Source organism: Pipistrellus kuhlii, unplaced genomic scaffold (genome assembly GCF_014108245.1).
Source record: "Pipistrellus kuhlii isolate mPipKuh1 unplaced genomic scaffold, mPipKuh1.p scaffold_m20_p_14, whole genome shotgun sequence".
Taxonomy (NCBI): Eukaryota; Metazoa; Chordata; class Mammalia; order Chiroptera; family Vespertilionidae; genus Pipistrellus; species Pipistrellus kuhlii.
This window is the reverse complement of record NW_023425449.1, coordinates 11,492,060-11,509,089: the sequence shown is the minus strand read 5'-3', so window position 1 is coordinate 11,509,089 and position 17,030 is coordinate 11,492,060. Positions and strand designations below refer to the sequence as shown.

At 40.1% G+C, this 17,030-nt stretch overlaps 1 protein-coding gene across 10 annotated transcripts in view; it reads left to right on the top strand.

The window, feature by feature from the left end:
• Positions 1 to 662: 662 nt before the first annotated feature.
• The window catches only part of VPS13B (vacuolar protein sorting 13 homolog B), a 513,325-nt gene continuing 496,957 nt past the window's right edge, over positions 663 to 17,030 (top strand). For 9 of the 10 annotated variants that reach the window (XR_006741555.1, XM_036436747.2, XM_036436745.2 and 6 more), the window contains exons 1-3: positions 678 to 815; positions 1,238 to 1,417; positions 7,954 to 8,097. Coding sequence is in view for 9 of the 10 variants with exons in the window: in XM_036436747.2 (XP_036292640.1) it covers positions 1,271 to 1,417; positions 7,954 to 8,097 (291 nt within the window). In the remaining variant the exon portion in view is untranslated. Of the gene's footprint in view, positions 816 to 1,237; positions 1,418 to 7,953; positions 8,098 to 17,030 lie in introns of all 10 variants that reach the window. The other variant, XM_045581364.1, reaches the window with a different exon arrangement.

Sequence of the window (17,030 nt, the reverse complement as noted above, 5' to 3'; positions counted from 1 at the left end):
TGGGGATGTGCCCGCAACCAAGGTACATGCCCTTGACCGGAATCGAACCCGGGACCCTTCAGTCCGCAGGCCGATGCTCTATCCACTGAGCCACACCGTAAAGGGCATGATAAAAGATTTTTTTTATACAAAACATAAAAGGACCTCTTAATACTCAACAATAAGAAAATAAGCAATCTGATTACAAATGGGGCAAAACACAAGAACAGACATTTCACCAAAGAAGATATACAGATGGCAAATGAAAACCCTTTTACTCCCCTCTCCCTCCTTCTCCCCCCTAGGGCCGCAGGGTCCTGCCCACCGATCCCACGTTCCTCTCTCCAGGCCTCCCATTTCCCGAGAGAAACAACCACCACTTGTTTCCCCGGGTTTGAAACCCTGGGACCCGCGTTCTCCTCCCTCCTCTGACCATCGGCGCGACTAGATCGCCCGCACCTGCGGCCACTCTCTGCCCGCGGAGCGCCACTTCCGGGTCTCCGGTGTCCCCGCTTTTCCGGTCCGCCCACCTCCCCCGCCCGCACTTCCGCAAGCCCGGCCCGCACTCCCGCCGGGATCCGGGGTCGCAGCGGGGACTTCGGCCTCCGGAGCCGGAAGCTCCCCGCTGCGGGATGCGCTGATCGGCCCCCCCTTCCCCCACGCCTGGGAGCGCCGGCGCCGCCGCGGAGTGGCGTGGAGGTGGCGGCGGCAGGAGGGACAGTTTGTGGGGAGCACCGAGCCCGGCACCCCCGGAAGTGGCGCCGCGGAGGAGCGGCCTCCCGCCGGGCGGGGCTTTAGGTGCCGGGAGTGGAAGGGATGCCGCGGTCCCCTCCGGCGTGAGTGTCCGCCGCGGGTGCAGGGGGCGGGGGGCGGGAGCCGGCTTCCTGACGGCTCTGGTTCTGGGCCGGGTTCTGGGAGGCGATGGCCTGATGGGGGGCGCCGGGCTGGGGAAGGGGTGCAGCTGCCGGAGGGGTCCCCCCCGCGGCGGCGCTGCGTTCTCCTCCTGGAGGATCGGTGTCTTCAGGTCACCCCCTCTCCCAGGCCTGGGGGGGGATCAGAGTCTAAGGAGTTTTTTTTTTTTTTTCTTATGCTTCTGGGAGGAGGCGAGCGGCCGCTTTGGTGGGGACTGTTGCTTGTCGGCCTCTTCTGCCCCTCCTGAAAAGTGCCCTTTTTTTTTTTTTTTTCCCTCCTTCGTTGGGCCGCAGGATCAATTACAGAATCAATTACTTTGTAATATTTCTCTCTTTACCCTCTTCAGCTTCTGACTTTGACTTCTCTGCAACCGTAAACGATGCTGGAGTCCTATGTGACTCCGATTTTGATGAGCTATGTGAATCGCTACATCAAGAACTTGAAGCCATCGGATCTGCAGCTTTCACTATGGGGCGGAGATGTGGTTCTCAGCAAGCTCGAGTTAAAGCTGGATGTGCTGGAACAGGTGAGCTGTGTGGTTGTCCTTTATTGGACACATTTGCAGCGTGTGTACAAATAACCCGTTCCCTACGCTTTAACTTTGTTTTAAAAATGACACCCCCCCACCCTTAAACTATTTATGGCTGCCCTGAAACTAGATACCTTCCTTTACAAACGTGAGGAAATGACAAGATACAAACGTGTAGAAATTCAGAAGAGTCAGACACCAATTGTTTTTTTTTAGGAGATAAGGAAAGAGTTACTCTGTATCATTCCCGATGGCTTGTTAGAATCGGATCTCCAAAAGTTGCCTCATCCAATGGGAAAACCATGTCATTGTTCTTGTTAGAATCGCCCAGCTTATTGACTCAATTCTCAGGCCCTACCGAACATGGCTAAGTCTTGTGTGATGCTAGAAAATGATACATTCCCATTCTCCCTTTCGGGAAATGGGGAAAGTTATGTCTCATTATAGGAAAGATGACATTACGCATGGCATTCTCAAAGTATAGAGAATGCCGGCAAAACGGAAAACTTCTTTCTTAGCCACTTTTTTTTTTTAGTTTTTTTTTTTTTTTTAATGTGAGCATGCTCTGATCCAAATGAACTGTAAATTCAAAATTCATATACTTAATATTTCATTTAGTATTAAGGTATGTCAGGCAACTTTATTAGGTCTAAAGATACAAACGTGTGGAAATTCCGAAAAGTCAGACACCAATTGTTTTTTAGGAGATAAGGAAAGAGTTACTCTGATGGTGATAGTTATTAATAATTTTTAGTTATATTTCCCTCTTTCCACTGTTATTGAGCAATCTAGAGTTAACACTAAGATATAATATTCTGGTTTCTCCCTCCCGCTTTCTTCAACATTAATTATGCACACAAATACTAAGTATGCAGCTCAATTTTTACATATGTATATACCTGTGCAACTACCATCCAGATCAAGAAATATAATATTTCCTGCATCTCAAGTGGCTCCCCTGTGCCCCTTTACAGTTAATAACCCTCCTAACCCCTCATATAGATGATAGCTATTCTGACTTCTTTCAACACAAGCAAATGTTACCTGTCCCTGAATTGTAAATAAATGGGAAATGTGTCTGGCTTCTTCAACATTATAGCTAAGATTAACTCAAGTTTTTGCATGAGTGGTAGCTTGTTCTTTGTATTGCCTTGTACTATTCAGTTGTATAAAGATTCACAATTTACTTCTGCTTTTGACTATTGCGAAGAAAGCTCTTATGAACATTATTGTACCTGTATTTTGGTGAACATAAGTATTAATTTCCCTTAAGTGTATATCTGGAGGGTAGTCTTAAGTTTAGTTTTAATGGATGTTGCTTTAATGGATATTGCCAAATAGTTTTGAGGAGTGGTTGTAACAATTTACATTCTCACCAACAATGCATGAGGGCTCCCAGTTACATTTTTGCTATTATTTGATATGTCTGGTATTTTTTATTTTTATTTTTTGACTTTAATTATTTTGTTTGTCAATTGCAGTTGACATACAATAATATATTAGTTTTAGGTGTAACCCCAGCGATTAGACATTATATAACTTACTAATTGTTCATGCTGACGCCATGCACAGTTATTAGAATACTATTGACTCTGTATTCCCTCTGCTATGCTTTACATCCCCTTGACTATTCTGTAACAACCAATTGGTACTTCTTAATCCATTCACCCTTTTCACCCCATCCCTCCAACCCCCTTCCCATCAGGCAACTGTCAAAATGTTCTGTGTAACTATGAGTGTGTTTCTGTTCTGCCTCTTAGGTTATTTAACTTTTTTTTTTAATATTCATTTGTTGACAGATATGTATTTATTGCCATTTTATTGTTCATATTTTTGATCCCCCCTTTATTGATTTGAGAAAGAGAGAGAGAGAGAGAGTGAGAGAGAGAGAGAGAGAGAGAGAGAGAGATTTTCTATTCCATTTATCTATACATTCATTGGTTGACTCCTGTATGTGCCCTAAGCAGGATCGAACCTTGGTGTATGGAGATGATGCTCTAACCAACTGAGCTGCTTGGCTTGGCCAGGGCCTCCTCTTCCTTTTCTTAAGGAAGGCCCTTTAACATTTCATGTAATACTGTTTGGTGGTGATGAACTCCTTTAGCTTTTCCTTGTCTGGGAAGTTATTTATATGTCTTATGATTCTAAATGATAGCTTTGGTGGGTAGACTCATTTTGGTTGTAGGCCTTTGCTTTTCATCATTCTGAGTATTCCTAGCTAATCCCTTCTGGCCTGCAAAGTTTGTTTTGAGAAATCAGCTGACAGTCTTTTTTTTTTTTTTTTTTTAAATATATTTTATTGATTTTTCACAGAGAGGAAGAGAGAGGGATAGAGAGTTAGAAACATCGATGAGAGAGAATCATCGATCAGCTGCCTCCTGCACCCCCCCACCGGGGATGTGCCCACAACCAAGGTACATGCCCTTGACCGGAATCGAACCTGGGACCTTTCAGTCCCCAGGCCGACGCTCTATCCACTGAGCCAAACCGGTCCCGGCTCAGCTGACAGTCTTATAGGAGCTCCCGCTTAGGTAACTAACTGCATTGCTCTTGGTGCTTTCAAGATTCTCTCTTTGGCTGAAACCAGTTTGGCTCAGTGGATAGAGCGTCAGTCTGCAGACTGATAGGTCCCAGGTTCGATTCCGATCAAGGGCATGTACATTGGTAGTGGGGACATCCCCAGTAGGGGGTGTGCAAGATGCAGCTGGTCAATGTTTCTCTCTCAATGATGTTTCTGGCTCTCTATCCCTCTTCTTAAAAAAAGAAAGAAAAGATTCTCTCTTCGTCTTTAACCTTTTCATTTTATTTATGATGTGTCTTGGTCTGGGTCTTTTGGGGTTCATCTTGTTTGGGACTCTGTGTTTACTGGGGGGTAAATACCTTATATTGATATGCCAACAGCAATCAAAGCTCAACTACCACAGGATGATGCAAACATGTTTTGTTGTCTTCTCATTTTGGCAGCCACCTTGTCTGTTTTTTTTCTGCTAAAGCTCTTGGGCTTGATAGAGTGGCCCTATGTAGTAGTTTTTCTGTAGAGTCCAGTGGAACAGCCTCTCCAATAACCTGAGCTGGGCACTCCAGGTAGGACCCCAGACTGATCAGCTGCAAGGACTGGTTGTAATCACCACCCACCATGGAGGATCACTTGTGCAGGGGCCCACCCCACAGAGCAGAACTTCTTTCAGTGGTGCTCTGGTGCCAGCTGAGTGAGTTGCTTATGAAGGTTGTTGGGTGGTGCTTGGACTTGATCTGAAGCTGTCCAGTGGTGTGCTGGCTCTGGGGCCTCCCTGTAGGTGTAGGCCAAGGTCAGCAGCTGCCTGTATTTTGCGTTGGTCCACCTGGCATGAGTTACAAAATGATCTGTAGATGGCTGCTACTTGTGCTTGGCTTGGAAGTATTCAGGTGAGACTAAGCTGTGAACCATTGCCAGCTGCTGTTAGTGTTGGGCCTGGGGCCACTTAGAGGTATGGAGCACACCAGGAACAAATGCTGCTTGTTTGAGAGATTTTAGGAAAGTCTGAAGCATGGGTAAGCCACCAGAATCAAGTTTGGGTTGGCCTGCAAGTTGGGTGGGGTCTCAGGAAATCAGTAGAGTGGGGTGAACATGAGCGAGGTTGATGGAGACTGAGATGCTGGCTCTGTGGTGGGGGTGGGGTCCTCAGAAAGGGAACAATGGCTTCTGCTAGAACTTTTGTTTGGCTGCCTTCCAGCTCTGGCCCTGATGCCAGACAATTCATTTCCTCCCCATATGTCCTTAGTTCCTTTCAACCTGCTGCCCACGTACTGGAGCTCAGAGAGAGGGAGTCCAAGTAAGGCGTGTGCAAGCCCTTTAAGAGGGAACTGCCTGTGACTCCAGCAGCCCTGCTCCTCACTCATGCACAATCCCTTTTGGTTTTTACAGCCTGACCCCTGGGGACTTCTCTTCCTGGCACTGGAATCCTGAGCTGGGGGGCCTGGTGTGCGGCTGGGACCCCTTGCTCCTCAGGGATGACCTCTGCAGTGGAGATACTCGCACTAATTTTTATCCACCACACATGGGTTTGGGGCCAGCCTCTGTGTCTTCTCCCCTCCAACCAGTCTTGATTTGTTTTCCTCTTTCAATCCCTAGTTGTAGGACTTCTGTTCAGTTAGCTTTCAGGCAATTCTGAATGATAATTCCCTCTGTAGTGTAGTTGTGATTTTGATGTGGTTGTGGGAGGATGTGTTTACCCTATGACACCATCTTAGTATTTTAATCTATTTGGTGAGTGTAATTAATATTTCATTTAAAATTGCATTTTCATAATGATTTATGACGTCGGTCACTTTCAATGTTGTTCATTGGCTATTTGGATATTCTCTTTTGTAAGTTTCTGATTCTTTTTAGAAAACATCTTCTTATTGATGTATAGCAGTTCTTTATATATTTTGGAAATGAGTCTTTTGGCAGATACATGTTTTGCAGTGTCTTCTCCCAGTGTGTGGCATGTCTTTTTGCTCTCTTAAAAGCGTATTTTGATGAATAGAGTTCATTTTACTGAGTCCAGTGTATCAGTTTTTTTCCTTTAACTTTTTTTTGTTTGTTGATTCTCATCCAGGGGTTCAGGTGTCTTTTAATTTCTCTCGGAGAAAATTCTCTTTGGCCCATAGACTGCAACTTTGGTAGCTATTTCACAAATGTATCATTGTTACACAAATCAGGGAGTGGTAGAGGTGGAAATGTTATTGGCTCATTGTATATACAGAAGTATTTGAAAAGGCATTCAGTGCTCATAATGGGAGTGTAGATGTATTAATAATTGTGATTAAGAGCAAGGCATGGCGTCCGATTTTCCAGTTTTGTGTCCTGGCTTTCCTAGATAAACCAGGGAAGTTACTTGACCTTTTACTTGACCATGCCTCCTAATCTTTACTTGTGTTTGCCTTTTGGGGTTCTTATAAGGATTAAATAGTTGCATGCAGGTAAAATTCTTAGAACAGAGCCTGATACAGAATAATACTCAGTGAATATTGTTTTTTGTATGGACACAAAACAAAATTTAATCTGTGCCAGTTGATTAATGCTTGAAATTAGGTCAGCTTTGAAATTAATGTAATAATGAGCAATATGTAAAAATTTTGATAATTGATTAGAATAGTAGAAATAGATGATTATTATTCTGTCCTTTAAAAAAACTTGTGAAAAGATATAGTAGGGCCCAGATATTTATAATAATAATAATAATAATAATAATTATTATTATTATTATTAGCATCTTAATAATGGTTGCTCTTTGCCTGACCGGCATGGCTCAATGGTTGAGTGTCACTCTCTGAACCAGGTCACAGTTCTATTGTTGGTCAGGGCACATGCCTGATTGCCTGCTAGCATCCCCAGTGTGTGTGTGTGTGTGTGTGTGTGTGTGTGTCTGTACACGTGTTCGTGTGTGCGTGCGCACAGGAATCAACCAATCAGTGATTCTCTCTCATCATTACTATTTCTCTCTCTTCCTCTTCCTCTCTGAAATCAGTAATAATAATAAAAATAATGATTCCTCTTTAGGAAGACAGTATTCTTTATACAAATTAATTAGTTTAATCCTCAAAGATACTGTTATTCTTATCCAGATTTTACAGATAAGAAATTGAGTCACAGATACATTAAACAAGTTGCTCACTGTCCTTGGACTGATTAAATAGAAGAATAAGATTTAAATCCATGTCACTGACTCCAGAGTTATTACCTATTACCTATATATATTTAGCTATTTTACTGTCTTGCTAAACCAAGTAGGTAAGCAATTGTTGGATGAATGAATAAGCTTAATGATGTTTATTTTAACTTTCATAAGTAGAGTTAGAACTGTAAAAATGTTGTTGATGTACAATCTAAATAATTTTTTTCTTCTTTTGTTGATTTTTAACAATTTTATTGGGAAGTGAAATAAATTAGTATAAAATGATTGAGTGACAGTTACATTTTCATTTTTAACTCTCTATCCAATAATAATGGAAACCTGTTAGAAAAACATTTCAAATTTATGGACCATATAGTATCCAAGTACAATCTTTAAGTAAAGTTCAGCAAGTTTTTTGTTAAAGTTGGTCAGGTGATGCTTTTATTTTGTCAGGTGAGCTCCTTTCTCGATTTCAACCCCCCTTTCAACTTGCCTTTTAATGCTACTTGTAGTTAATAGCACACTTGGGAACGTATTTTTAGGTGGAGATTTTAAATAATGTACCATTGCAGTTATCTCAAGTACTGCTTCTGTCTACTACAGTGACTACTGCCCCTACTACCACTACCATATGTGAGCCTTTATCAAGTAGGTATTATATATTATTTCCATTCAGCAGAGTAAATAAACTCAGGTCTAGACAGGTTCAGTAGTTTAAGTGTAACTTGCACAATTGGTTTTTGTAGTAGAATAAGTTACTGATGCTACTTTTTGATGAACAATGATTGCCAAACTATTTTTGTGTTACCAGTTTCACTTTTTTTAAGGAGGTTATTTGAATATTAGAATGAAAAAGCATCAAGCACTTACTTATTTAATATTTTGTGTCTTAAGGAATTGAAATTACCGTTCACTTTTTTAAGTGGACATATTCATGAATTGAGGATCCATGTACCGTGGACAAAACTGGGTTCGGAACCAGTGGTCATCACCATTAACACAATGGAATGCATTTTGAAACTTAAAGATGGAATGCAGGTATGAAACTATTGTTTGTTTAGGTTAACCAATTTTCTAGTTATTAGTGTTTGAATATTTCTTTAACTTTTGGGATATGCCAACTTTTACATAAATAAATGTTAGCTTATATACTTATTATTTTTATATGCCCGTTAAGTAACATAATTAATTGCAAAAGGATGTTTTAAATTTGGGTAAAATATCCCAAGGGATATTTTCATACTATATCCACTAGAAGTGAAGTCTGATTGTGTCCAGTTTTTGAATTTTTTGCTTAATAACCGCTTGACTTTTTATTTATGTGACATTTCTAAGGTGAAAATCTCGTTATTTTTGAGAAGATAAAAATATATTAAATTTGCCTTTATTTACCAAATTTCATTGTTGTCTGAAGTTTTGTCATCAGAAACTGATTCTTTTCTGACTTTAAAAAAAACAACTGATTTCAGAGAGAGGAAGGGGGAGAGAGATAGAAACATCAATGAGAGGTAATTATTGATTGGCTACTTCCTGCGTGTGACTTACTGGGGATTGAGCCTACAACCCAGGCATGTGCCCTGACCAAGAATGGAACTGTGATCTTCTGGTTCATGGGTCAGTGCTCAACCAGTGAGCTACATTGGCTGGACCTTTTCTGATTTATTTATTCTTTAACCCATCTTATGTTTCTTTTTGGTGTTTTAATATAAAGTTGTAATATTGGTTTTAAGGAGTTTCTACAAAAATGTTCTTGTCTAAGAAGCAAATAGATCTGGAAAGCAGCATAATTGTGATAATTTTTTCCCCTTTCATCTTGCAGAAAAGTGGTGTCTCTGTCATTCATTTTTACTACTTTCCCCTTAATCCATATTTAAGTTTCAGTTTTAGGGAAGGCTTTCTGTAAGCAAATTAATTGAAGAGAACTTAAGGCAATTATAGTGTACCCTAAATATAACTTAAATCTCTTGAAGTTAGTTAAGGTTAATTATGAATTATTAAAATCATTTCCTAATTTAAGTTTATTCTTTGAGTTTCATATCAATCAACAAGGCTGAAATCTTTTTTTTCCTTTTTTAAATCTTTGATTCAAAACCTATATTACCCAATTTAACTTACTAGTGTAGTTTCTTGAAGTAAATAGACCATGCTATATATTCCTTTGAAAATTTATTTTGTGAACTTTAAATACTAGGGAGATTGGTTTAGAAGTCTGTAGATAGTTACATTGCAACACAGTTTATTTTACATGTTTATTTGTTAATACTTAAATGATTCTTAGTCATCATCTGTTCTTGGAATTTAATTTTTTTTAAAAAAAAGTCTGGCCTTTGTTATGGCACCCATACAGTGCTTCTTATTATGAGGGGAAAAATCCAGACACTAAGTATTTTTTCAATGGGTAGGTGGAGTTTTCAAGTCCAGATGTCCCGTAAGAAACACATTTTAGAAAAGTCAAATTACTACTAATTATAGAGGCTGCAGAAAAAGATTTGTAACACATGACTTAGAGCCACCTAGAACTAATATTTGATATTGGACCATGCAGATGGCTACTGCAGGAATGATCCAGATTTCCTGCTTGCATGGCATTTGAGACCTGAATTTTGTGGTGTGCATAGCAAAAGGTCAAAGTGTCATGATTGTAAACCACTCTCACAACAAGTATTTTTTACAGATGTTTAAAATTTTGATGTAGAAAGGATTTGTGAGAATTGCAGCTGACATTTGGACAAATTATTCAGCAGTGTACACCCCTGGAGAGTGTTACTTGGGTTTATGCTAGTGATTGTAATTAATTTTTCAATAAAAACATAGATGAAACACATTTTTAAACAGTTTGTTTTCCTGTTTGGAGCCTTGATTAGTAAAGTGGGAAATTAAGTTAAAAATCATACATGTACTAATAAACGGAATAATTTTAATTATTTGAAGTTAGTATGTTGTAGAATCACAATGAAGAAAAGACTTATTTTCTAAATAAAATTAGTGTAGGGTGGTAGATTGAATGAAGAGGCCTTTTAGAGTTATAGATATTAATCTCTTAAAGTAGTATTATTAATATATGAAAATGTAATAAAATACAATTTAACTGTTAGAAATCTGAGGTTTCATCCAGAAAAGATCATTGCAAAAATATAATATTGCTAAATGCCTTGATAAGAAGGCATGCTTCATTTGTAAAGTTTAATTAATTCTTCCAATATTAGTAGATTTTTTCCTCTTTAATGCACTTCAAAAATATTGCTAAGATCATTATATAAATTCCTTCACAAAAGACAACTACAGAGATTTATAATGATTTGAGTGTGACTCTAGTGATAATAATTATAATATACTAATGTACTGCCTTAGAATATCTTTGTAATCAAATTTAATTTTAGAGATTTTTCCCATTGAGAAGGTGACCAAATTGTAGATGTTATTTTCAATAAATTGATATTTCACTCAGAAAATATTTATTAACTTTTTGCTATTGACTCTGAGAGACATATTTGTTGTCAGTTCATACCCACCTTTAGATCTGCAGGTTTTAATTGTGTATTTTGTTGCTGTACAGAAGCTTTTTATTTTAATGTAGTCCCATTTGTTAATTTTCTCTTTAGTTTCTATTGCCCTAGGAGCTTTATCAGTGAAGATATTGCTTTGGCAAATATCTGAGATTTTGCTGCCTATGTATTCCTCTAGTATTTTTATGGTTTCCTGTCTTACATTTAAGTCCTTTATCCATTTGAGTTTATTTTTGTGTATGGTGTAAGTGGTGGTCTAGTTTCATTTTTGTGCATGTATCTGTCCAATTTTCCCAACACCATTTATTGAAGACACTGTCTTGACTCCATTGTATGCTCTTGCCAAGAACAATGTCAAGAAGCTTATCCCCTATTTTGTTTTTTTCTAGTAGTTTTCAAGTTTCAGGTTTTAAATTTAAGCTTTTAATCAATTGTGAATTTATTTTCATGTGTAGTGTAATTCTTGTTTGCCGTGTTGGATATTGAGACATGTGAGGAAGTCTCAGTTTCATGAAGCACTTTCTTTTTCTTTTTTTTTCTTTCTTTCTTTTTTTTTTTTTTCTTTTTTAGGAAATTCTTGAAAAACCTTTTATGTGTGGTTTTAAACTCTAAATCCAGTCGCTTTTTGTCCTCCATTTCTTTCGTTTGTGATCTGATTCCTTGTCTCGCCATTTCGCAGCTTCTCTGATTTTGTAGCCTTAAAAGTCTCTGTGTTCAGCTTGGATGGGGCAGAGTTTCAGGGTGGAGCCTACAGCCTTGGCTTCCCTCAGCCCCACCCTATGAGGCTCCTGGGTCTCGGTGTTCCTCAGGGTCCTTCAGTACTTGTTGCAAGCACCTCTGAGAGAAAGGTGCCCTCGAGTTTCACCTGTTACCAAACAGTCTAGGCTCTCCCCCAATGAGCCCGGAACTAGGTTTCAGTTCAGTTGGAAGTGGGGTTCAGAGCAGTCTGGAGCTTTTGTTTCCTTCCTGCTAGGGCAATCCAGCGGCACAGTAAACCATCCATTCTCTGTGCCCAATGTGCGTGCCTCCCGGACTTCCTTTCGCCTCTCCCCTGGGTTTCCGCCTTACACCCCAGGCTCCCTCTGTATGAGCCTGGGTCCCCAGGGTCTGGCCTAGAACTGGGGTTCAGTGCAGTCGGAACTGGGGCTCAGCACAGTCCAGAGCTTTTGTCTCCTTCCTGCTAGGGCAATCTAGCAGCAGACAGTCCGTCCTCATCGGGGGGCTCTGCCTTTTGCTGCTCCCCTGAGATTTCGCCTTACAGCCCAGGTTCCCTCTGTATGAGCCTGGATCCCCAGGATCTGGCCTAGAACTGGGGTTCAGTGCTGTCGGATCTGGGGTTCAGCACAGTCCGGAGCTTTTTTCTCCTTCCTGCTAGGGAATGCCAGCCAGGCACTCAGCCACCCCCTCCTCTCCGGCTCCGTCCTCTCCACATGCACACACCGTGTCTCTGTACATTAGGCTTTTACAGCTCCTCTGATTTTCCTTCTGGTTTTCTCTTTCCTTCTCGTTCTAGAATTTCCAATCAGTCGACTTTCCTGTAGTTCTGGGTAATGTCCATTTTGTATTTTAGCTGTATTGTATTGAAATTGTTGTGTGAGGCTGCAGTTAGGTGTTACCTATGCCGCCATCTTGGATTCTCTCTCTCTTTTTTTTTTAATATGTTTTATTGATTTTTTTACAGAGAGGAAGGGAGAGAGATAGAGCTAGAAACGTCAATGAGAGAGAAACATCGACCAGCTGCCTCCTGCACACCCCCTACGGGGGATGTGCCTGCAACCAATGTACATGCCCTTGACCGGAATCGAACCTGGGACCTTTCAGTCCGCAGACCGAACTGAGCCAAACCGGCTTTGGCTCATGAAGGACTTTCTAAGAATGTTATGTATCAATTAAAAAATGGGGTTGTAATAGAAATGCTAGTACTGCCTTCATTATAATGTTCAATGTTGTGGCCTTTTTTTCTTTTTCTGTAGGGCACAATCTTTTCAAACTTTTTTTTTTTTTCTTAGACATTTTCCTGACCTTTTTTTTTTTAATGGATGTGGAACTTAGTATTTGCTGTTTACTTGGCCTTTTCTCATAGGGACGATAATAGAAAAATGTGGTTAGAATTGTGCCATTTAATAGCAGTGTGATTTTGAACTATTAATCTCATCATTCCTTAGTTTTCTTATCTTTAAATAATGATACTTTTTACCTGGAATAGTATCTAATTCATAGCATTGTTAAGAGGATTAAGACATATGAATATAATGTGATTATTACCATTAGGTGACACATTGGAAGAGCCATAAATAAAACAATTTGTTCCTTTTGTCTCTTTTTTTCTCCCTTCCTGTTTTCTTCTTCCCTTCCCTTTCTTCCTGCTTTCCCGTCTTTAAGTTTAGTGATTAAAGGAAGGGCTTTTTGGTCAGACAGATCTGGGCATTCATCCCAGCTCTCTCACTTCCTGTCTTTCTGGCCTTGGAACAACTTCAGCTCTAATTTTCTCATCCTTAAAATACTGAGGCCTGGCACAGATAAGTGCTCAATAAAAGTCATTGCTGACTAACTTAAATTATTCTTAATCTCTTATGCATATAAGTATTATTTTTTAAGTAGGTAAGTAAAATACCTAGAGAAGAATACTATCTACCTATTTTTTTCTCAAACTGCCTAACACATATTTTTCTTTGACCAGATATTCCTTTCTGAGGGAAGTTATATATTAGAAAAAAAGTACAGTTTTATTCTGTTCAGGCACCCAATTCCACTTTGTGAATTGTGCTAAAAATTAGATGGTAGAATGTGATTTAGGCCAGAATGCCTCCGTGTAACTTTTGTTCCTTTCTCCCTTAATTTTGGCCTGTTTCACCTTCCAAATCTAAGAGTGGATTTAACACTTTAATTGAGTAGTTTAAGTAAAGGGGAGGAGGAGAGGTTGATACCATGGTGCTCACCTGTTGCCAGGAAGAAAAGGGAAGCCACAGGCAGTAATAAGCAAACTTTCCCTGACTTGCTGCTGTTGGCTGGCATAGTTTGATGTTCTCCGCCGGGGCAGTATCTGGGTCAGCTGGCTATCTATGTGTGTGAAAAGAACCCGAGGACAGATGGCTAATGACTGTGTCCTCTGGGGAAAAGGCTCCGGTCCTGTTACTGAGGACCATGGATCTCAGAGATAGGAGAGTGGCCCCAGAAACAGGTTTAGAGTTAGTACAGTGATCTTTCTCTCTGTTAGAATGTCGCCTAATGGATGTTCAGCTTTGGCCCGTCAGGTTAGCTAGTCTTCCTTTTGGGGAGATTAAGTAAAAGAATGCAAGGGAATGTCACCTCCCTTCTCCAGCCTCTCCTAACCTTCCCCTTCCCCTGGATGGGAGAGCAGACAGAAGCGGCTTCTGTGGCTGAAGTTGGTGTGTGATGAGAGAGGGACATACACATTCCTCCTTTACTTAATGCAGGCATTTTTTAAATAGTACTGAAATTAAGGTTTTTGATATGACTGTCAGGGGAGAGGTGAACCAGAGATTCTCGTTTCTCCATGGCTCTCTCTTGTGTTCTCCAAGTGTGTGCTTCTGCTTTGGTGACTTGATTTGGCTTTGACTTTCCAAAGTATAGTGTTACTCTTAGACATTCTTTTCTTTTAAAATTTCTTTATTGATTAAGGTATTACATATTTGTCCGCATCCTCCTATTCCCATCCCAGACCCCTCCCCACGCATGCTTCCAACGCCCCTGTTGTCTGTGACCACTGGTTAGGCTTATATGCATGCACACAAGTCCTTTGGTTGACCTCTCCTCCTTACCCCAACTCTCCCCTACCTTCCCTCTGAGATTTGACAGTCTGATGGATGCTTCCCTATCTCCAGGTCTGTTTTGTTAATCAGTTTATGTTGTTCATTATTTCCCCTAGATGAGTGAGATCATGTGATACTAGAAATACACTTATGAGAACAGAAAATGAGACAAGCAATAATGGTTATGCTGAGAGACAAATGAATCAGTCTGTAGTGAGTTTCTTTCTGGGCCAACAGTTCTTTTGAGTCCCAATTTCAATGTCAAACAGTTCCTTATGTGTACATGTCAGCAATGATATTTCAGTTCTGGATGGTGGACAAATGGTGGTAATGCAGGTCCGACCCTCTCTGGTTTGGTCCTGGGCATCCTTCAGCGACACACAGCTGCTGTCTGCTAGTATGGGTAGGCGTCATTAGCATCTTCCATCTCTGGACTGTTTCTCTTCTGTCTTCATGGCTGGAGCAGTCCTGTCATTCTTTATTGCCTCTGACCATTGACATTGTGCTTGTTACTGGAGAGGACAGAGGTGACTGTCTCTAAGAATGTTGTAGCAGTCTATTTCCCAGTCACTTACTCTGTTTCAGGATCTTTTGGTGACTAGAGCTGCCAGATGATACTTAGTCCTTTGCTTGCCAAGTTTGGTGCTATAAGATGGAAGAGAATGAATAAAGCACATTACTTCTTGATTCTACTTTGCAGTTTCTCCTTCTTCAGCTCTTGCATTTTAACCTCTGTCTTTTTTTTTTTTTAAACAAGGACTTGGAATGATTCACTCACATGTTTTAAGTTTTTTTTCATACCATTGTGAATCTGGGAGTTGATGGTTTTCCAGTTTTAATTGACTAGTCCTATGAGGGCTGAGGTGAAAAGTGTGCTACATGATTCCATGACCTGTCAGAATGAAAGCAATGGAGCTATGTACATACAGTGTTTGGCACATTTTTCTTGTTAGGAACTTTTGTAAGGAAATGACATTCTTGCTTGTGTCATGAGGAGCAAAGGGATAGTAGTATTTTCAGAACTAGCTAGGTGGTCCTCAAGAGAAAACATTCTTTTGCCATGAAATATGTTTATCAGACATTTTGGTAATATTGCCACCTAAATAAGAAAGATATAATTGTGCTCCGTGGTTGAGCATCAACTTAAGAACCAGGAAGTCATGGTTTTATTCCTGGTTAGGCACAAGGCCGGGTTGTAGGCTTGAGCACCAGTAAGGGGAATGCAGGAGGCAGCTGATGGATGATTCTCTTACTATTGATGTTTTCATCTCTTTCTCCCTCTCTTTTCCTGTTTGAAATAAATAAAAATATATTTAAAATAAAAAGAGAAAGACATAACTGTAATGTGTTTGGGGTTAAATATTATCTCAAAACATTTTAGCTAGTGCAGTGGTCGACAAACTCATTAGTCAACAGAGCCAAATATCAACAGCACAACGATTGAAATTTCTTTTGAGAGCCAAATTTTTTAAACTTAAACTTCTTCTAATGCCACTTCTTCAAAACAGACTCGCCCAGGCCCGGTGTTTTGTGGAAGAGCCACACTCGAGGGGCCAAAGAGCCGCATGTGGCTCGTGAGGCTCACAAGCCGCAGTTTGCCGACTATGGAGCTAGTGTATTTGAGAACAGATTATTTTATTAGAATTAGAGCCTTTCAGTGAAGTAAAATGTGTTAAAAGCTGATGAACTCAAACTAATGATGGAAGTAATTCCAGATTCTTTTTTTTTTAATATATATTTTATTGATTTTTACAGAGAGGAACGGAGAGAGTTAGAAACATCAATGAGAGAGAAACATCAATCAGCTGCCTCCTGCATACCCCCTACTGGGGATGCGCCCACAAACAAGGCACATGCCCTTGACCGGAATCGAACCTGGGACCGGAATTGATCCCGGGACCCCTCAGTCCGCTTTCTTTTCCTCCTCCTCTCCTCCCTCCTCCTCCTCTTCCTCCTCCTCTTTCTTCTCCTTCTCCTCCTCTTCCTCCTCTCCCCTTCCCCCCCACCCCCCTTCCCTCAGGTATTTTTCATTGATTTATTTAAAAAATTTTTTTAGAGATAGTGGAAGGTAGGGTGGGAGGGAGGGAGAGAAAGATAGATAGAGAGATATCAATTGGTTGCCTCTTGCACATATCCCGACCAGGGCGAGGGATCCAACCTGTCCTTGACCAGGAATTGAATCTGAGACCTTTTGCTGGCAGGCTGATGCTCTAACCATTGGACCATGCTGGCCAGGGCAGTAATTTCTGTTTTAATAGTAAATATTATAATTCTTGTTTGCTTTATTTTTTATTTAATTTAGTTGGGTCAGGATTGAATGGAAGCTGACTTATAATTGAAACATAATTAATTGAAAACAAATTCATCGAAAGAATTGTTTTCTAATTATACTGTATGTGCAACCATAATTTTCTATTCATAGTTGAAAAAGAAGTGTTTACAAATTTGGTAATGTTTGTTTCATAGTATATATTTTTATGAGTGTCATGATTTATGCTCATTTTTAAAGTACACTGAAATTTCAGGTTTATTATAAATTTGTTTAAAAAAGTTATTTAGTTTGTTTTTCTTTTGAATAATAAAAACGTGTAGTTTGTAGGGAAGCTTTATTCATTGTGCCTTTTTTTTTTTAACTGTTTGAAAACACATTTATCCCATGTTCTCTACCATTTTTTGCTACTAATAATTTTTG